General features: G+C 39.6%; 1 protein-coding gene across 2 annotated transcripts in view; it reads left to right on the top strand.

Annotated features, from left to right (window-relative positions):
* ARHGAP32 (Rho GTPase activating protein 32) overlaps positions 1–21005 on the top strand; it is a 121071-nt gene that overhangs the window by 53396 nt on the left and 46670 nt on the right. For both annotated transcript variants that reach the window (XM_079762476.1, XM_079762475.1), the window contains 4 exons: positions 2596–2733; positions 5478–5570; positions 8101–8223; positions 10159–10236. In XM_079762476.1, the coding sequence (XP_079618602.1) occupies positions 2596–2733; positions 5478–5570; positions 8101–8223; positions 10159–10236 (432 nt within the window). The remainder of the gene's footprint in view (positions 1–2595; positions 2734–5477; positions 5571–8100; positions 8224–10158; positions 10237–21005) is intronic.

Raw genomic sequence — 21005 nt, 5'->3', positions numbered from 1 at the left:
AATTTTAATTTCATTAATGAAAATCTTTATGAAAAGCAGACTTTTGCTGGCACATGGACATTTTTTAAGAGTTGAGAGAAATCAATTCACTTATCTATGAAGAGATGAATTTTGGATTTTAATCTCCATCATTTACTTGTTGAGACTGTGAAGGTTACTGCATTTATGTGGTTGGTTGTTGATATTTATTTCTGTGAACAAGACTGCTTAGATGAAAGAGAACAGGATTATCTTTTAAAATTAGTAAACTTTATTTTGTAGAGCAGTTTTAGGTTCCCAGCAAAATTGAGTGGAAAATACAGGTTTCCCTTATACCCCTTGTTTCCACGTATGCACAGCCTCCTCCACTATGGACATTCCCTACCAACATGGTACATTTGTTACAACTGATGAACCAACATTGACATACCATTGTCATCAAGAGCTCAGTCAGGGTGTTGTACATTCTGTGGGTTTGAATCCATTTATAATGACATGTATCCACCCTTATAGTGTCACACACAATAGTTTCACTCCCCTGACAGTCATCTGTGCTCTGCCTGTTCATCTCTCACTTCCCAGTAACTCCTGGTAGCCACTGATCTTTTTATTGTCTCCATAGTTTTGACTTTTCCAGAATGTCCAATGGTTGGGATCATACAAAATGTAGTTTTTTGGGGTTGGCTTCTTTTGCTTAGTAATATGCATTTTAAGTTTCCTTTATGTTTTTTTCATAGCTTCATAGCTTACTTCTTTTTATTGCTGAATAACATTCCATTGTCTAGATGTACCACAGTTTATCCCTTCATCAGCTGAAGATCACTTACAAGTTTTGGCAATTATAACTGCTATAAATATTCATTTGCAGGTGTTTGTGTGGACAGGACATAATTTTTCAGCTCATTTAGGTAAACACCAAGGAGTGCAGTTGTGGGACCTGATGATTAGAATATGTTTAATTTTGTAAGAAACTGGCAAACTGTCTTCCAAAGTGGCTATGCCATTTCAGCAATGAATGAAAGTCCCTGTTGCGTCACACCCTTGCCAGCTTCGGTGTTATCAGTGCTCTGGATTTTTGTCATTCCGATACGTGTATAGTGGTGTGTCCTTGTTGTTTTCATCTGCATTTCTCTGATGACATGTGGTGTGGAGCATCTCTTCATATGCTTATTTGTCACTTGTTTATCTTTTTGGTGAAGTGTCTGTTAAGGTGTTTGACTCATTTTTGAATCAGTTGTTTGTTTTCTTATCTTTGATTTTTAAGAGTTCTTTCAATATTTTGGATTCTTATCGGATATGTCTTTTGTAAATATTTTCTCCAATTCTGTGGCTTTTCTTTTTATTGGTTTTTTTTTTTGACAGTGCCTTTGACAGAGTGGGAAATACTAATTTCAGTGAGGTCTAGCTTGTTAATTTTTTTTTTTGTATGGATTGTGCCTTTGATTTGTATCTGAAGAATCATCATCAAACCAAGATCATCTATATTTTCTTCTATGTTATGTTCCAGGAGTTTTATTGTTTTGCATTTTACACTAAGGTCTGTGGTCCATTTTGAGTTAGTTTTTGTGAAAGGTGTCCAGTCTATGTCTACTAGTATATTCATTTGTTTTTGTTTGGATGTCCAATCAGCGCCATTTGTTTAAAGGACTGTCTTTTCTCCATTTTATTACCTTGTTCCTTTGTCAAAGATCATCTGACTATGTTTAGGTGTGTCTGTTTCTGGGCTGCCTATTTTGTTCCATAGTGTTTGTCTATTCCTTTGTCAATATCTCACGTTATAGAAAATCCTGAGGTAGGATAATGTCAGTCCTCTAGCTTTGCTTCAACATCCTGTTAGCTATTCTGGTCTTTTGCCTGTTCTTATAAAATTTAGAATCAGTTTGTCGACATCCACAAAAATAACTTGCTGGGGTTTTGATTGCGTAACATTGTGAATGTATAGATCAAGTTGTGAAGAACTGATATCTTGACAATATTGAGTCTTTCTATCCATGAAAATGGTATATCTCTCCATTTATTTATCTTCGATTTCTTTCACTAGAGTTTTGATGTTTTCCTCATGTAGATCTTATATTGGACACTTTTTGTTAGATTTATACCTAAGTATTTCATTTGAGGGGGTGAGGGATGCTTATGTAAACGGTATTGTGTTTTTAATTTAAAATTTCACTTACTCATTGCTGGTATATACAAAAGCAATTGGCTTTTGTATATTATCCTCAAATTTTATTGTTTTACTATAATCACTTATTTCAGGAGTTTTTTGTCAATTTTGTTTTGCATATTTTACCTAGACAATCATGCCATATGTGTACAAAGACAGTTTTATTTTTTCCTTCCAAATTTGTATCTTTTATTTCTTTTTCTTATCTTACTGCATTAGCTAGTAATTATAGTACAGTGTTGAAAAGCATTGGTAAAAGGAAACAGCTTGGCCTTATTCTTGATCTTGTCATGTAACTCACTACATTGTTTTGGAGTTTAACTAATTATTATTAAGTTAATAGAAGCTTTCCATTATTAAATTTAAAATCCTCTGGAATGAAATACCATTTTAGAAAAAGGTTTGGTTCATAATAGAGACTAATTATATGAGCCTTCTTTGCTTACCCATAGGGCAAAAGTTGGATTGTTAAAAGAAGTTACGAAGATTTTCGAGTACTTGACAAGCATCTTCATCTGTGTATTTATGACCGAAGGTTCTCCCAGCTCTCAGAGCTTCCCCGGTCCGATGCCCTGAAGGACAGTCCAGAGGTAATTACTCTACATAAATTAGTAGACATTTTTGCTTGTATACCAAATAAAAGCTTAGGTTGAACACTCAGGATGATTCCTGGGATTATTTGTTTCATGAATGAAAAATTAGCAATGCTGGGGAAGATGTTTAGTAAAGTAGGTTCAATGTATAATCTTATAACAAACAAACAAAAAAACCTCAGATTGCACTATATAAATGAGTAGACCATTCTCCAAAGAGAATATAAAATATAGAAGCAAAAATATGGAAAGAAATTGACTTTAGCAATAATCAAATAAATGCATATTAAAACAATCCTGTTTGCTTAGTTTTCATGGCCGGCTATGTCTTTGCATCCACCTGCACACCTGCCAAGTTTTCCCAGTGAAAATATAAGAGTGAAAGAAATTTTTTTAAAGGGAAGATATTTTTTTTATATGACATCAGAAATAAAAAATTGTGAGGAATGTTTGAAAGTACAGGGGGTAAGACTTTGAGGGCAAAAAATATAGCCTAAAATACATGTGCAAGAAGACAGATAAACTAGAAATCTTATAGGTAAAAAATAGCCTTAAATTGCGAGCTGCATGATAATAGTTGGTCAACGATGGACAGCATTTGTGACAGAGGTCCCATAAGATTATAATGGAGCTGAAATTTTCTATGGCCTCGCGACATAGCTGTCATAACATCAGAGTGCAATGCATTACTCAAATGTGTGTGGCGATACAGGTGGGAACAAATCTGTGCTGCCCGTCACATACAAGTATAGCACCTACATGCCCAGCCGACAGGTCACTGTTCGATTCCTGGTCAGGGCATATGCCCTGGTTGTAGGCTCGATCCCCAGTAGGGGATGTGCAGGAGGCAGCCGATCCATGATTCTCTCTCATCATTGATATTTCTGTCTCTCCCACTCTGCCTTCCTCTCTCTGAAACCAATAAAAAGCCATATAAAAAGTTAAAGTATAGCACGTACAATTATGCACAGTACATAGTACTTGATAATGATAATAAACATGTTGCTGGTTTATGTATTTATCGTAATATGCTTTTTATCATTGTTTTAGAGTGGACTCTTTTTACTTAAAAGAAAAGTTTGCTATAAAACAGTATGCTGTGTCATCCCGGCAGCAGCCTCACTCATCTCATATTTATCATGTCTCTTGATTGCCTCATTTTCTCTTGGGCTTGATTTAATCTCATGTTGTTTTGTACATAGCATGCTGTGCAGGTTTGTAGCCTAGGAGCAATAGGCTGTACCGTCTAGGTTTGTGTAAGTGCACTCTCTGATGAAATCGCCTAAGGATGTGTTTCTCAGAACATGTCCCCATCAGTTAAGAGGTGCATGACTGTAAACAAAATAACTGAGAGGGGCAAACAAAGGGCTCTGAGGAGCATGATTATTACACTCAGAGAGAAAGTGAAGCAATCACATTCATGGAATGAGAGAAGGATTTTATAAAAATAAAATAGAGAGCTTAGAAATGAACATATAGTCATTTAACTTAATTTTAATAATAACAAACCTGAATAGCTGAACTACACACAACATTGACACAGATGAAGAGAGAATTAGTGAGCTGAAAGGTCAGACTTTATGAGAATACAGTCTCAAAAGGAATAAAACGTAAGAGAATAGTCAGGAAACATGGAGAATAGATGGAGAAGTCTCTACTTCCCTCTCATCAGGAGTAAGTAAAAATTAATATAAGAAAGTCCCCTAAAGCTAAAAAAGGCATCTTTTCAGATTAAATGGCCCCATTAAGTACTGATATAATGAGGGAAAAGACACACTTCTAGAAACATGTAGTGAAACTTCAAAATGCCAAAACAAAGAGAAAACCAGAAAAGCTTCTAGAAAGCAAAACACAGATTTTCTCAAAAGAACAAGAATTGTATCAGCATTGGACTCCTCAGCGGCTGCAGTGGATGCTTGGAAACAGTACCAAACCTCATCCAAGTCCTGAGGGGAAGCCATTTCAATTCTGTAATTAATTCCACGGCAGTTAAGGATGTAGGTAAGGTAGCAACATCATCAGTCATGTGGTAACTGGCCCTACAGCAGTCTCGGTAACATCTTAGAGCCACTGGTTCCTTCGTGTCATTGAAAACCTGGGCGTCTCTCCATCTCCATTCCCATATCTGCCTGTATGCTACATTTTTCTCTCTCATACTGTTTCAGAACATGGTTACCACCAGTGGGTCCCAGGTTTTTGTCTCTGTTAAGACAGCAGCCAGACTGAGCTGAAATTTTATATCCTAATTCCTGATTCCTACAGTCACTCTTGCTAGGCCCATTCATATGATGTCACATTCCTGGACCAATCGTCTGGCCCATGGTGTAGGACCATGTATGAACATGGCTGTCCTGCCATAGCTGGGATATTACAGAGAAAAAGTTTCAGAATAGCTGGGAGAAACTGGGCAGGAGCCTACTATGTCTCTGCTATCATTATCATATTTTCAATACAAAAGTAGAAAGAAAAAGCAATACAATTAGAAGCTATAAAATAGTCTGTCCCCTGATGATGAGGGGTTAAAAGCCAAAGTTCTGTGCAATGCAGGAGATTACTATGTATGTTCCTGTAGTTCAAATTCATGGAACTGTTTCTCTGGGAAGAATCCTCTGTAACTATGGAAATGCCAAGAAATCTGTAGAGTTGCCTTTTCCCTTAAAACAACCAATTTGCAACAGTTCTTCTGACAGAGAGTAGTATCTGTACTCCGAGTTACCACTGAATCTTCTCTTTCCCTTCAGTCCGTCACTCAGATGCTTATGGCTTACCTGTCCCGGCTTTCAGCTATCGCTGGCAACAAGATCAACTGTGGACCTGCCCTTACTTGGATGGAGGTATTATCTAATTCATCTCTTATTAAGGTTTATTTTTAAATTATCTACTTACGAAATTTAATAATAGGTTAATTTTGATAACTATTTAAATTTTAGGAATCAAAGAAATGGTGTCTGTTCTATCTTCTGGAAGGATATAGATGTGACACATTAAATATTTTTTCATCTGAAATCTTTCTTTGCTAATTCAGGCAACTAATTTTAATATTATTTTGGTGCTTAATATATTAATGTATACGTTTAGAAAGGTGTGTATATATTTTCAGTTGATTAGTAATTGAAAATATTTTCCAGTTATTTATGAACAAGTGACAACTAACCTTTTAAAGGATCTGATTTAAGAAGTCTCGAGTGCCTTCTGTTCAAGATGGCAGAGTTGGAAAACTCTGTGCTCACCTTCTCACATGGCCACAAGAATTACAGCTAAATTCTAGAACAGCCATCCTTGAGAACCACTTGAAGACTAGCTGAAAAGAATTTCCATAACTAAGGATATTTAAAAGGAGCCATGTTGAGATGGGTAGGAAGGGTGGAGATGTGGAACAGGCAGGTCCGCACCTGTGGTGTGGCAATTAAGAACTGGGAGGGTTATCTCAGCTGTGCAGGTCTCCCCTTAGGAGCAAGTGGTCCCAGCCTTACACTGGACTCCGTAGCCCAGGGTATCAGTGCCTAAGACATTGAAGAAAGAAATTCAAGAAGATACAAATAATTGGAAGCACATACTATGCTCATGGATAGGAATAATCACCTGTTAAAATGTCCACACTACCCAAAGCAATCTGTAGATTCAGTGCAATCCCTATCAAAATACCAATGGCACTTTCCCTAGAACTAGAAAAAATAACCCTAAAACTTATATGGACCCAGAAAGACCTGGGGTAGCCAAAGCAATATTGAGAAAGAATAACTAAGGTGGAGGTATTACGGTACCTGACATCAAATTATACTACAAGGCCATAATAATAAAAGTGGCATTATTATTGGTATAAAGAGAGACACATAGATCAGTGGAATTAAATAGAGGCCCTAGAAATAAACCCATGTCTGTGTGGTCAACTAATCCATGACAAAGGAGGCAAGAATATGCAATGGACTAATGACAGTCTCTTCAATAAATGGTATAGGGAAAACTGGATAAAATACTTAAATGTAAGACCTAAAACCATAAAACCAATAGAAGAAAACGTAGGCAGTAAACACTTTTGTCATTGCTCTTAGCAATACTTTTTTGGGTATGTGAGGGAAATGATAGAAAAAAATAAACAAATGGGTCTATATCAAACTAAAAAGTTTTTGCACAGGGAAGCAAGAAATCAACAAAGTGAAAAGACAACCCATTGAATGGGAGAATATATTTGCTAATCACACAACACATTATATCCAAAATATATTATGAATTCTACAAGTTAACCCCCCCCCAAAAGAAAACAACACATACAAAAAAAAGCTCTAATTAAAAAATGGGCAGAGGACCTGAATAGACATTTCTCTAAAGACAGACAATGGCCAGTAGACATATGAAAAGATGCTCAACATTCCTAATCGTTAGGGAAATTGCAAATTAAAACCATGAGATATCACCTCACACCTGTGAGAATGGCTACATAAATAAATCAAGAAACAACAAGTGTTGGCAAGGATATTGAGAAAAGGGAACCCCTTGTGCACTGTTGATAAGATTTTAAATTGCTGCAGCCACTATGGAAAACAGTATGGAGGTTCTTTGGAAAATTAAAAATAGAACCTTGCAATTAAATTAAAAATATGACCTCGCAATTCCCAACACTAACTGGAAAAGATATATGAACCCTTATGTTCATTATAGCATTATTTATAATAGCTTAGATCTGGAAGCAACTTAAGTATCCATCACTAGTCGAATGGTATGTGTACAGTGGAATGTTACTGAGCCATAAAAAGAACAAAATCTCACCATTTGTGACAACATGGATGAACCTAGAATTATTATGGTATGTGAAATAACTAGGTCAGAGAAAGACATGTAGAATCTAAAAAGCAGAATAAATAAACAAAATAGAAAAAAAAGAAGTCTTGGGTGATACAGTATCCAGTAAATATGTTAGATATTTTTTCTTAATTTGCATATGCAGAGTTACATTATTCTTTTCCCATTGGAAACTGGAAGGCAGGATGGAAAGTAGAAAGATTGCAGAACTTAGAGCCACGTCAGCTTGTATTGAGATCTTGGCTCTTTCACTATTGTGTGTGTGTGATCTTGGACAAATGATTTAATCTGTTGCAAATTACATGACCTCTTTTAGCTTTAGCATCTTCATCTTTAAATAATGAGAATGATGATTAGTATCTTTTGGAGTTATGAGGATTAAATTAAATGATAATGTCATATGAATACCACAATGACTGTCCTACATTAATATTCAGTAAATGATAATATGTTTTCTTTAAAAGATTCTTTGGGTTATCGTTTCCCTAAATCAAATTCAATGTCAGAGAAACTTTTGCAAGTGTCATGTCTTTAACCATCTCATAGCACTTGTCTTTGTTGTAGATCGATAATAAGGGCAATCACCTTCTAGTCCACGAAGAATCATCCATCAACACGCCTGCTGTCGGTGCAGCCCATGTTATCAAGAGGTACACTGCTCGGGCCCCTGATGAACTGACCTTAGAGGTAAACACCTAAAGTTGCTGCTCTGTGTTAGCTCGGCCTCATCCTTAACCGTGTTAATCATTTTTTAATGAAAAGCACCAGGTTTTTCATACCCCATTATCGTTTCGCTTGGCATGCCATTTATTTTCACTTAAATGACTATTCATCTTTGAAAATTTCAACTTCAGTGTCTCCCATTTCTCTAGGAAGTCATTCCTGCTCTCTTTCCCTACTCCATGCAAATACATCTCCACCCCAAGTCTGGATTGAATGCCGTTCTGAACCATTCGCCTGGTTCATCACTGACGTATCACTTAATTCCATTCACTCGTAATTCTTCTCCTGTTGGTCTCTTAGCTTCTTGAAAGCCAGGTCTCAGTCTTTTTTTCTTACTGTAAGTTTTCAGTACCTCAAAAATGATACCCAATGATACTTCTTTTTTTCTCATTGTTTGTTCAAAGACTGAGCTAATGGATGGGTGAGAAGAGAAATGAACGTTTCCTGCTTTCAGATGCAAAAGGAGGCGAAGTAATTTCTTCCTTTAATATTGGCAAATGAGAGATAAAAACCAAAAAGCTAATAGTTATTCAGTTTAAGGAAAATCAATCTAAATTTTTACTGTATAGAATCTGAACTGTTCTCAAACTTAATTTTTAGGTTCTATACCCAGAGGAATGTAGATCTTGAAAGATGCCAAGTCTGTTAGCAAACGTGGCTTTGTGAAGGTGACTCTTCCCTGACTTAAAATATTCATTGTGAATACACAAAGAAAATTCCTAAAGCAACATGAGACACATTAGTCACATTACTGTGTAGTACTTAACTTTGCTCTGTCACAGAGAGCATCACTTGCTTTGATTGAAGAATGTAACTTCCATTAAATAGGTTATTAAAAATGGTTATTGCCATTTTATATTTATGATTTTGTGAAAGTTTGTGCAAACTCACTAGTTCTGTTTTTGTTATTTTGTTTTGTTTTGTTTTTTTAGAGGGAGGGAATAAGCTATTGCACCTTCTATGGAAAGAAGTGTAGTTGTCATCAAATTTTACTAAGAATAACCCAGGAATTGTAGACATCTTAGGCCTGTCGTAGATGATTAAGTAAGATAATGTCAAGTGCTCAGCACAGTGCCTGGCACGTGGCAATCGCTCACTCATTGTGGTATTAACAGAAGCTGCTGTTGCTATAGATATGAGAATATCTGCCTTTTATAAGTGAACAAGAGGCCCGGTGCACGGATTCATGCACTGGTCAGGTCCCTCGGCCTGGCCTGCGCCCCCTCGCAATCCGGGACCCCTCGGGGAATGTTGGAGAGCCAGTTTCAGCCCGATCCCACAGGCCAGGCCGAGGGACCCCACCAGTGCACAAATCCGCACTGGGCCTCTAGTAATGCATATAAGATCTTTGGTTAATCTCTTCCTGCCCTCCGCCCTCCCACTTCCCCCTTCCCTCTGTGATTCAACAGTCTGTTCCGTGTTTCCATGCCTGTGGTTTCTGCTCCTGCATTGAGTGCCTGCCCCCTCCTTGGTGGTCAGTGTGCATCATAGCTACCCTCTTGTCCGCAGGTTGGCCGGTCACTTAGGCTTTTATATATATATATATACATAGATTTGGTCACTTTCAGTAACAGCAGTAAGAGAGGATTGTAACAGCTGATGGTGTGATGCCCAACCCTTCCAAAATCTTCCGCCATCAAGCCGGCTTCCTGCAGTTACTGCTCAGGTGACACCTGATCCCAGTCTGTGCTGCGTTACTTTTTGTAGCCCTCTCCTTAACAGATGGTTAAAATTATTATTAAATTCTTTACAGAAAGAGGTAGTATGTTTTTTCAGAAAAGTTAGCCAGAGAGGAAGATAGTGCTTGGACTCTTGCCTTCCAGTTCAGGTTAAATTCGAGACCTAACAGTTGGTTTAAAATTTGACAGACCGCATTTCCCTTACGTTTTATTCTCCTAGGTGGGCGACATCGTTTCTGTGATCGACATGCCCCCAAAAGTGTTGAGCACGTGGTGGAGAGGCAAGCACGGATTTCAGGTGAGCAGTGGAGAATCGGGTGTGGAAAAGGCGAAAGAGCAGTTTTTCTTGGTTCTTCGGTAGTATTTTGGTTTACAGCGTGTACTGGCAATAGACTTTACCATCAGAATTCTGTGTGCAGTGGAAGAAAAATGTAGCTGGTACTAGACCTGGGCTTTCTTTTCTAGTTACTAATGTGGTTATTTTTACTGCCTCCTCCTTTCCCAAATGGTGATAAAGCCCGAAGGGTGAGCAGAATCACAGGCCTGATGATCACTTTGCGATTATTGGGCCTGTGACTACATTGCTTCTAATATTGGGTTTAAATCATGGTTTTCATATATTTTTCTCTCTAGAATTAAGTCAGTTTGTCAATTTTTTTCTTTAAAATGCGTTTATACTGCTAATGTAAACAGTGTATTAATAGCAGAAAAACAACAGAATCTAAAGTAGTCTCATTTCTTCTTCCACACGTGGCTAAATAACGTTAGACCTGATAATGACATCATGTAGTTTCTCCAGCACTAATTTCCATAGTCTAGATAGGGTTTCTTTAATCTTTTAAAACGGTCACTGGAAGCGCATCTAAAAATGCCTTAAGATTGTATTCTTGCCCTAACCGGTTTTGCTCAGTGGATAGAGCATCGGCCTGAGGACTCAAGGGTCCCAGGTTCGATTCTGGTCAAGAGCATGTACCGTGGTTGCGGGCCCATCCCCAGTAGGGAGTGTGCAGGAGGCAGCTGATTGATGTTTCTCTCTCATCGATGTTTCTAACTCTCTATCCTTCTCCCTTCCTCTCTGTAAAAAATCAATAAAACATATTTTTTAAAAAAAGATTGTATTCTTAATATGTTACCTCTGTTTTTTTGTGATCTGTTTATAAAAATCTTAAAATATTGCATAAATAAAATACTGCTACATAGTTGAAAATATTAATAACTATTATAAATATTGGTCTTTAACTACATCCTACCTAATAATAGACAAATATGCAAATTGACCGCACCTTCGCTATGCCCAAGCCATGCCCACCAGCCAGCCACACCCACCAACCAATCAGGACGAGTATGCAAATTACCCCAACAAATATGGCGGCTAATTTGCATATCAAGACAGCATAGAAAGAAGCCAAGAGCTGCAGAAGGGAGCAAAGCTGAGGAGAAGCAAGCAAGCCAGGGGGAGGAGAAGGGAGGAGCGAAGGCGGGGCTGGGGGAGAAGGAAGGAGAGCGGGCGGGCTGGCGGAGAAGGGAGAAAAGCTGGGGGGCTGGCAGAGAAGGCGGGGCGGGGAACAAGGGAGGAGAACAGGCGGGGCGGGGTAGAGTGCAGCAGGAAACCCTATTGCAGGATTTTTCCTGCAACGGGAACGCTAGTATTAAATAAAACTAATTACTGGGCTTTTATAAAATGTATTATATTAAAAAATAATCATACGGTGGTTAAGAGCATGGGCTCCGCTGCCATATTTCTTGGGCTTTAATCCTGTGTTATCTTGAGCAAGTTGTTTAACTTCTCTGTGCCTCAATTTCTTTAATTGTAAAGTGGGGATTGTAGGATGTTTCTGTGTCTTATAAGATTATTGTAAAGATTAAATGTGTGAGGATAAAACATGTAAAGTACTTAGATCAGGCTTGATGCATATTTTTCACTCAATCAATGTTGATTTTTAAATTTAAATCATTTTGCTTTTTATTTTAAAAATTTAATTTTATATATCCCTTTATCTATTATAAAAATACCTATAGCAATTTATTAATGATTAAGACCAGAAAAATTATACCCACATTACCCCACAAATTATTTGTTTGTATATTGGGGTCCCCTTTCATCTGTGCTCTGATTTCTAGATTGCTAGGAATAATTGGTGCCTTTGATTGAATACAAAGGTATGTAGAAGGCTGGGGTTATCTTTTTTCTATTAAGGGATCAGTTCTCCATGTTCATGGAAATGAGATATAAACTTTAGGATCTCAGAGATGATAAAAAGTATATTTGGCTTTAAAATGACAGTTATTTCTTGGCCTAGATATTCTTACTTTCTTAAAATCTTAGGTAACTTACTTGCTTTCTAGAAGGATTCTAAGTTGAACTCTCTAATTAAGAAGAAATTAAAGTCCAAAACATTTCAGTTATTTGAGTGTAAAAATATTAGCAGGTTTTTCCTTCTTTCATGTAACAAACATGTATAAAGTAGTGAGTCTATGTTAGGTACAGATTTATCTCCCAAACTCTTTTATTTAGAGTCACACAAATTAGTTTATTGCCTAAACAAACTAAATTTTAAAAAAAAGAAATGAGAATAAAATAACTAGTTAAAAAGTAGTTTATTGCCAAAAGAAATTATTTAAAGTAAATACAGGGCTTTTAAACTTTAAGAATTGATTTGTAATTGATAATGAAAGGTGTTTTTTAATATTACAAATGCTGTTTTTTCATCCTGATTGGTCTTGGAAAGGGGCGTCTTACCTGTTTAGATCACGTTGGAATATGCCTGTGATTTGGGTTGTGGAGCATCCATAAAACCAGGAGCAGGTCCTAAATGTCAAAACTTCATTTAAAAAAGGAATCTAGTACTTTAAGGACCGAATCCACTCTTCCTTGCTGTTCCTAAACAGTAGTCCATTTGTATGTGCATCTTATTATGGTTTATTGCAGGGGGGTGTGCATGGAAAGACACGTGTTAAAGCATCGGTTATGTGCAAAGTATTGCGAGGGTCTTCATACATGTTTTCTTTAATCTTTGAAAAACTTCATGGTAGTTGCTATCCCTCATTTTATGGAGAGGATACAATTTCGAGAGGATTAATAAACAGCCAGGATGCCAGATCAGTAAGTAAGTGATGGAGAACATTTTTTCTGCCAAGGGCCACTTGGATATTTATAACATCATTTGTGGGCCATACAAAACTATCAGCTTAAAAATTAGCCTGTTATATCTGGTCAGTCATTTAATTAACTCACCCCTAATGCCTTGGCAGGGCCAGACCAAATGATTTTGTGGGCCTAATACGGCCCGTGGGCCGGACGTTCCCCACCTCTGGACGAGGGACTCCAATCCGGGCTGCTTAGTCACATCGTCTGAAGAGCACTGAGCGTGATTTCTACATTGACTCTCCTGTCATTGATCTTCTCCACCTCACTTTCCTACTCTAGAGAAGAAACATCTTTTCTTTGCAGTCCACGGGAATGTTAAAAAGATTAAGCAACTGTGGACTGCAAAACAGTCAGGCTGCTGATGGAAACTTCGCTGGTACCACGGGTTACATTTTTACATGATGACTAGTAGTACCTTGTATCTGGAAAAACTCCTCTTCAGGTTGTTTGTGACAGTGTTTACTCCTGTTAAGTAAAATTGTGAGCATATGATGATCTCTTCTCAGATATTCTGTTGAGAGAGGGAGATAATCATAATTTACTCTACGTACAGTATCAGCCCTCACTTCCCATGGTCAGTAGGTTCTGGGACTTCAATCGAAACGATATAACAAAGCTTGTTTTACCACAGGCTAATTGATATAAGTAGTTATGTTCCTAAGGCATCTCATCAACTTCATAACAAAATGAAAGACATTGAATGAAACCATGTTATTCCAGGACCTCTGTATATGATAATTATAGATCAGATCCTTTTACTATCCTGAGTTTTAAGTTTGAAATAACTGGAATAATGGCTTAGTCCACTGGTTTTCATAATAAAAAACAACAACAGTGGGACTTTTAATCAAACAGAACTTACATTGAACCTCACTGTGAGAACATGTAACGGGGGAGCTGTCCTGGTTAGTTTGGTCAGGCACCCTGGGCCTCATGCCCCGTGGAACATGCCTGGTTGACCTCTCTTAGGCCTCCTGCAACATCCAAAGGGGCCTCCGTGGAGTGTATACAGGTAACACTGCTGGAAAACCACTAGTTTAGGTTACTAGTACTCCTTATATTTTTGTGGTGGATATATTATATCATAGACAATTTTATAATTTGAACTTTTAAAAGCCAGTTAAGCCCAGCTGGTGTGGTTAAGTAGTTGAGCATTGACCCATGCATCAAGAGGTAGCCAGTTCGATTCCTGGTCAGGGCACGTGCCAGAGTTTTAGGTTGCGGGCTTCATCCCTGGTAGGGGCCTTGCAGGAGGCAGTCAATCAATGTTTCTTGTTCATTGGTGTTTCTATCTAGCTCTCTAAAAATCAATAAAAACATTGCTTTTTAAAAAGCCAGTTAAAGGTTTCTTTCTATTTCTTCTTCTCATTACAGCAGTCCCTTTAACATTTCTTGCAATTCTGGCTTGGTGGTGATAAACTCCTTTAGCTTTTTTTTTTTTTTGTCTGGAAAGCTCTTTATTTCACCACCTATTTTGAATGATAGCCTTGCTGGATATAGTAATCTTGGTTTCAGATCCTTGCTTTTCATTACCTTGAGTACTTCTTGCCATTCCCTTCTGGCCTATAGAATTTCTGATGAGAAATCATCTGATAGCCTTATGGGGCTCCTTTGTAGGAAACAAATTGCTTTCTCTTGTTGACTTTAAGATTCGCTTTTTGTCTTTAATTTTTGGCATTTTTATTATGATGTATCTGGTCATGGGCCTGTTTGTGTTCTTCTTGCTTGGGACTTTCTGTGCCTCCTGAACTTGTGTGGCTTTTTCCTTCACCAGGTTAGGGAAGTTTTCTGCCATTATTTCTTCAAACATGTTCTCTATCCCTTGCTCATTTTCTTAGCCTTCTTTCACACCTATTATGAGAATATTGTTAAGTTTCATGTTGTCCCACAGCTCCCTTAAGCTGTCCTCCTGTTTTTTAATAGTTTTTTTTTTTTTGGGGGGGGAGGGGGTTCTCTGCTTGAGTGATTTTTTTCAACCTTGTGTTCTAATTTACTGATTCGATTCTCAGCTTCCCCTAATCTGCTGTGTATTTCTTCTAATGTGTTCTTTATTAGAGCTATGTAATTCTTTATTTCCGACTGTTCCTTTTTCATAGTTACTGTATGTTTTCTCATGCTGTTGAACATCTTTACCATCATTATTCTGAACTCTTTATCAGATAAACTTGTTATCTACATTTCATTCATCTCTTCTTCTGGAGAATTTCTTCTTCTTTCATTTGGGGGTTGTTTTTTGGTCTCCCCATTTTGGATGCCTGTTTGGGTTTGTGTCTATGTAATAGGTAGATCTGCTATGCCTCCAAATCTCTGGTGAAAGACAGTTAGCTGTTTCTGACCAATTATATCTGGCAAAGACTCAAAGCCTCCAGAGACCTTCCTCTGCCTGCAGACTGATTGGATTTAGTCTTGAGTAGCCCTCAGGCAATCATCCACAGGTGTGGCCAGAAGTTTCCCAATAGGGTGGGTCAACTGTCTTCCTTCCAGGCAAAAACCTCCTGGATAGCAAAGGTCTGCCTGGAAAGATGACCTCTACCGTGTGAGGGAATGACTCAGCACAGGAAACTGGGGTGCCTACTTTACAAGATCTATACCTAGAGCCCCCAAATCTGGCTTCTGTTTACATATCTCCAGTCAACTCTGCCCTCCCTCTGCCACAGCCCAAGGTGAGTGGCTGCACACAAAATTTTGTGTGTTGGCCCTTTAAGAGGGTGACTGCATATCTAGCCATCTATCCCTGACAGACAGTAACCCTGCAGCATTTCATAGTCAGATGTTATGTGGCACCTTTCTCAGTTCTGGTTCTCTCTGCTGGGGGGCCCGGCTTGGGGATATGATCCCAGAGTTCTCAGTGGCAACCCCCACATCTGAGACAGTTCTTCAGAACTTCAATTGCTGTGTGTGGGAGCCTGGCCAGCTCTTTTGTGCCTCCTCCCTTCCTACCAGTCTCTATGAAGTCTCCACTTTCCATCCTTGGTTATCAAGATTATCTCCAGCTAGTCTTCAGTTGATTATCCAGGATAAAAAAAGCCAAAAAAAAAAAAAAGCCAGTTAACATGCTAAAGGGATTATTAGATAAACTTGTTCTTTATATAAGGACATTTTTTTTTTTTATTGATTTTTTACAGAGAGGAAGGGAGAGGGATAGAGAGTTAGAAACATCAATGAGAGAGAAACATCGATCAGCTGCCTCCCGCACACCCCGCTCTGGGGATGTGCCCGCAACCAAGGTACATGCCCTTGACCGGAATCGAACCTGGGACCCTTCAGTCCGCAGGCCGACGCTCTGTCCACTGAGCCAAACCGGTTAGGGCTAAGGACATTTTTTATGTGACTCCTTTTAGAAGGGTGAATTTGACTTTTAAAATTTCTGTAATGTAAATTGTCTGAATTCCTGGTATTTCATATATTCTGATGTAGATGGATGATGCAGATTCAGAATGTGAATAATCATCATCTTTTATTTTTGTGAGATTGTTTTGTTTCTAAGGTTCATCTACTTGCTAGGACTACCATAACCACATACTACAGACGGAGTGACTTAAACAACAGAAGTTTACTTTCTCAGCCTTCTGGAGGCTGGAAGTCCAAGGTCAGGGTTATTGCCAGGTTGGTTTCTTCTGAACACCCACTGCTTGGCTTTCAGGTGGTCCCCTTTTTGTTGTGCTCACATGCATTTTTTTCCCCTCTGTGTGCACACATACTCAATGTCTTTGTCCCTGTATCCTAATGTCATCTTAGAAGGACAGCAGGCAGATTAGAATGGACACATCTAAATGACCTCATTTAACTTTGATTGCCTTTTTAAAGGCCCTACCTTCAAATATATTTTGAGATACTGGGGGTTGTGGCTTCGAAATACGAAGAGGTTTCAACCAGTCATGAATGGCTAGGGGGGGTTGAGGTCTCCTTTGGGGCTGGTGTGAAGGCGGTCAGGGACTCTCACGCAGACTTGATAAGCAGCAGGTCCCTCCCTGAGCCAGGCTGGCCCTAGGCCGAGGGTGGGCAGAGCTTGGGGGCATTGGCATGACTGCAGACTAGAATGTTACAAAGATGAAGCAACTGAGGACTCCAAAGCAGTGGGTGCTTGGCCCCCCCTGCTGTCCCAGGCACGGAGGAGGCCGAGCAGAGCAGTGTCTGAGAAGTTGCCCACCTCGAGCTCACAGGCTGGTGTCAGGCCTTTGTTTCATTCATGACAGAAGGCCTTCATGGCACGGGGCACTGTGCCCTGAAGCAGTACAAAGGGACAGGCAGGCCCTGGTGATCTCCTTGGGACCTCGCAGAAGAGTGGAGGCTCAGAGCCCAGAAAGCTCCCTGTAAGGTCCTGGAGGAGGTGGCTTTTGAGTGCTGAGTCTTGTGTATGTCTTCTGAGGACAGGATGTCCGCATGCCCCAGGCGGACTGGCCAGACATGGAATAGCCGTGGGACTGGTTGTCCAGCTTGGCCGGTTCTGGTCCCGCAGATGGACTCTGTACACTGGGCTCTGTGAGTAGACCAAGGAGGAAGCACAGAGACAGGAAGCCTGTCTTTCTTTCTTTTTTAAAAAAATATATTTTATTAATTTTTTTTTTTTTACAGAGAGGAAGGGAGAGGGAGAGAGAGTTAGAAACATTGATGAGAGAGAAACATCAATAAGCAACCAAGATATATGCCCTTGACCGGAATCGAACCTGGGACCCTTCAGTCCGCAGGCCGATGCTCTATCCACTGAGCCAAACCGGTCAGGGCAACCTATCTTTCTTAATAGTGTGGGAGGAGACAGGGTTTGGATTGGCCTTGAGGTGGCGTGGCCGGTGGTCTTCCTGAGGATTGCGACCAGTGAAAGCAGATCACTCTCCAGAGAGTGACAGGAGCTAGGATGTGGCCGCTGCTTCCCAGGTGGAGGAGACTGAGGTGTGCTGCTCTCACAGCCTCACAGCGCGCCGTCGACACGCAGGTCCCAGGTGTCCCCACCAGCAGGTCTGCTCCACCTGATGTGCTCTGACATTCCACATGGACTCCACTTGGTCTTTTGTCTCGGTCATGTGGTTGCTTATTTCCTTTCTGGCCTGCTGTCAGGGCATGACTAGGTGTGGCAGCTGATGCCGCACCGTTGCTGGGTTGTGACTTTATTTTATTATTATTTTATAAAATAAATAATAGACCTTAGATTTTAGTACAAATTTACAGAGTAATTGAGTAGATAGTACACAGTTTCATATAATACCTCCCCACACATACACAGTTTCTCCTATTATTAACATCTTGCTTTATAATTCATTGAACAAAATGCCCTGTATGCCACTTACTCTCCTCCTAACCCTGCAAACCACTGATCAGTTACCGTCTGCATGGCTTTGCCTTTTGTAAAACATCATGTGGTTGGAATTCTACAGTATGTTGCTTTTTCAAACCTAGCAAAATGCATTTAAGCTTTCTTTATATCTTTTTATGACTTGCCAATCTCTTTTTAAAATATGATTGATTGATTGATTGGTTGACTTAAGAGAGAGAGAGGGAAAGAGAAACATCTATGTGAGAGAGGAACATCAATCAGTTGCCTGCCATATGCTCCTGGACTAGGGATTACACCCGCAGCCTGGGTATGTACCCTGACTGAGAATAGAACCCACAACCTCGATGTGCCCGGACCGGCAATTGAACCCACCACCTTTCAGTGTACTGGTACGATGCTCCAACCAACCGAGCCACACTAGCTAGGGCTTGATGGTCTATCTCTCTCTCTTTTTTTAATCACTGTCTAATATTCACTGTTATGGATGTGCCGGAGTTTATTATTAAAGGACTTCTTGGTCTCTTCCAGTTTGGGGCAATTATGAGTAATGCTGTTCTAAATGTAAACACCCATGTGCAGGATTTTGTGTGGATATGTTTTCAGCTCCGTTGGATGAATACCCAGGAGTGCCATTGCTGGGTCCTATGCTAAGCCTCTGCTTACCCAGCTGTCTTTCAGCGTGTTTGTACCACCTTGCATCTCTATAGCGATGCTGCTGCTCGGCATTCTCCCCAGCATTTGATAGCTGCCCGTTGTTTTGGATTTTAGCCATCCTAATAGCTGGGTAGTGGTGTTGCATTGTTGTCTTAGTTTGCAAATAAGTCGGTCCAAGGAAAAGCACTGACTAATATACTAAAGGTGCTATACTGCCATCTTCATTCTTCCATTACCAATACATCTCTCCATTCTCCCTTCTCCAGATTCTCAAACTTTAGTGTAATTAAGGATCACCAGGGGAACATGATAAAATATAAAACCCCAGGACCTAATCCCCTCAAGTCTGTCTCAGTGGTTGTGGGATGGGATTCCGGTCTAGGTGTTCCTCAGTCCAGTCTCCTAGACTCGGCGCTGACTCTGTGCTGTAGGTAAACTCCGAGTCAGCCTCTGCTTGATAGAGATTGGCATTTGCCAAGTTCTAGTCTGTGTGTTGCTTTAGCCTAAGCCATCATTTAGCGGTGGGAATAGAAGGATTAGTTCATCCCTGTGTTTAAATTATACCATGACTCCGTGTCTTTTCTTAAACTCTGGGAGTAGGAAGTGTTATATTCACTATAGTAATTTGAAATTCTGAAATCTGTTCTTTATTTTTTTTGTCTCCTAAGGAGTATTGAATCTTTTGTTTTCCAAGGTGTTTCATCATATAATGTACTTTAGCCAAAAAATACACTTTGCTTTTTTTTTTTTTTTTTACTAAATGGCATCAGCTTTTGTGGCTTCCTGTAGACTCCTGTTGGAAACAGGAGGTGAGTGTGTGGAAAGCCTTCTCTTGGTAGGTTAAAGGCATCACACAGGTGTACCATGCTGATGTCTTGGTTTGTCTGTTTTCTCTGGGAGCCACAAGCATCAGAAGGAGCTGAGAACCATGCTACAGCTACATATTCCTAATCAGAATCTGGGGGGTGGGGGTTCGGGTGGGGAACAGAATCTGAATTTTATCAAGTTCCTCAGATGAAGGGCAAAATGTGAGAACCGCTGATCTGGCCTCCCGCTGTGTATCCTGTGCCCAGCTCAAACAAGAAATCAGACACAGTTTAGCCAACGTTCTCTTCTCCCCCAGAAACATCTTCCTTACAACACATTTGGGAGATTCACCTGGTGGATACATTTCGTTGAGAGATGGACAGAATTTCACGCAGCTCGTGTTCCCCTGGTTCTCCACCGGGTGGTCAAGGACCAGCTGTTTATTTTATTTCACAGTTACAGCAAGCTGTCCTGTAAGCGCTTTTGTGGACCAGTCTCAGAGAAGCAATTCTTGGACAATAAAATTTTTCTTATCTCGGGAGTTTAATGGTTTCAAATAACTTATTTTCAGAAAAGTATTCTTTAGGCGAAATGGAGATATTCGGAAACCTTGCCCATTTGTAGTAGTTGAAGGGAAGAAGGCCGTTTGCCTGGTTATTTATATAAAGCCCATCATCTGTCTGTGCGGAATCCAAAGCTGCACTTTTTATTACTCAAAATTAAATAGAGCAGAATATTTCCTTTCCAGTTCATTGACGGGGATTCGTGTACTGTAATTTTTCATCTGTAATGTTATATAATTTCAAGGGAAGAGGAAGTATGTGACACTACAAATAGAAGTAGCTTGTAACACTTGCTGGGCGATTCTCGGGTGAGCTGTTCTACGTGTTTTAGCCTTTAGTTCTCACAACTCTGAGAGAGGTACCATTATTATCTCTGTTTTACTGATGAGAAAACGGAAGCAGACAAGGGTTAAACGACTCGCCAGTGTTACTCTGCTGTTTAGTGTCAGAGCTTAGAAACCTAGGGATTCTGGGCAAAGAACAGGTCATAGAAGTGAGATGATGAACCAGTTGTGGCTTCTACTTGTCTACTTGTGTGAGACATGGGTTTCTGTAGTGAAGAAGAAGATAGTGGATCATCTGGGCCTAAACTGTCATTTAAAAATTATAGAATTCCAGAGATA

Source organism: Cnephaeus nilssonii (genome assembly GCF_951640355.1).
Source record: "Cnephaeus nilssonii genome assembly, chromosome: 22".
NCBI classification, from domain to species: domain Eukaryota; kingdom Metazoa; phylum Chordata; class Mammalia; order Chiroptera; family Vespertilionidae; genus Cnephaeus; species Cnephaeus nilssonii.
Note: the sequence above shows the minus strand (reverse complement) of the source record. Positions and strands in the feature narration are given on the sequence as shown.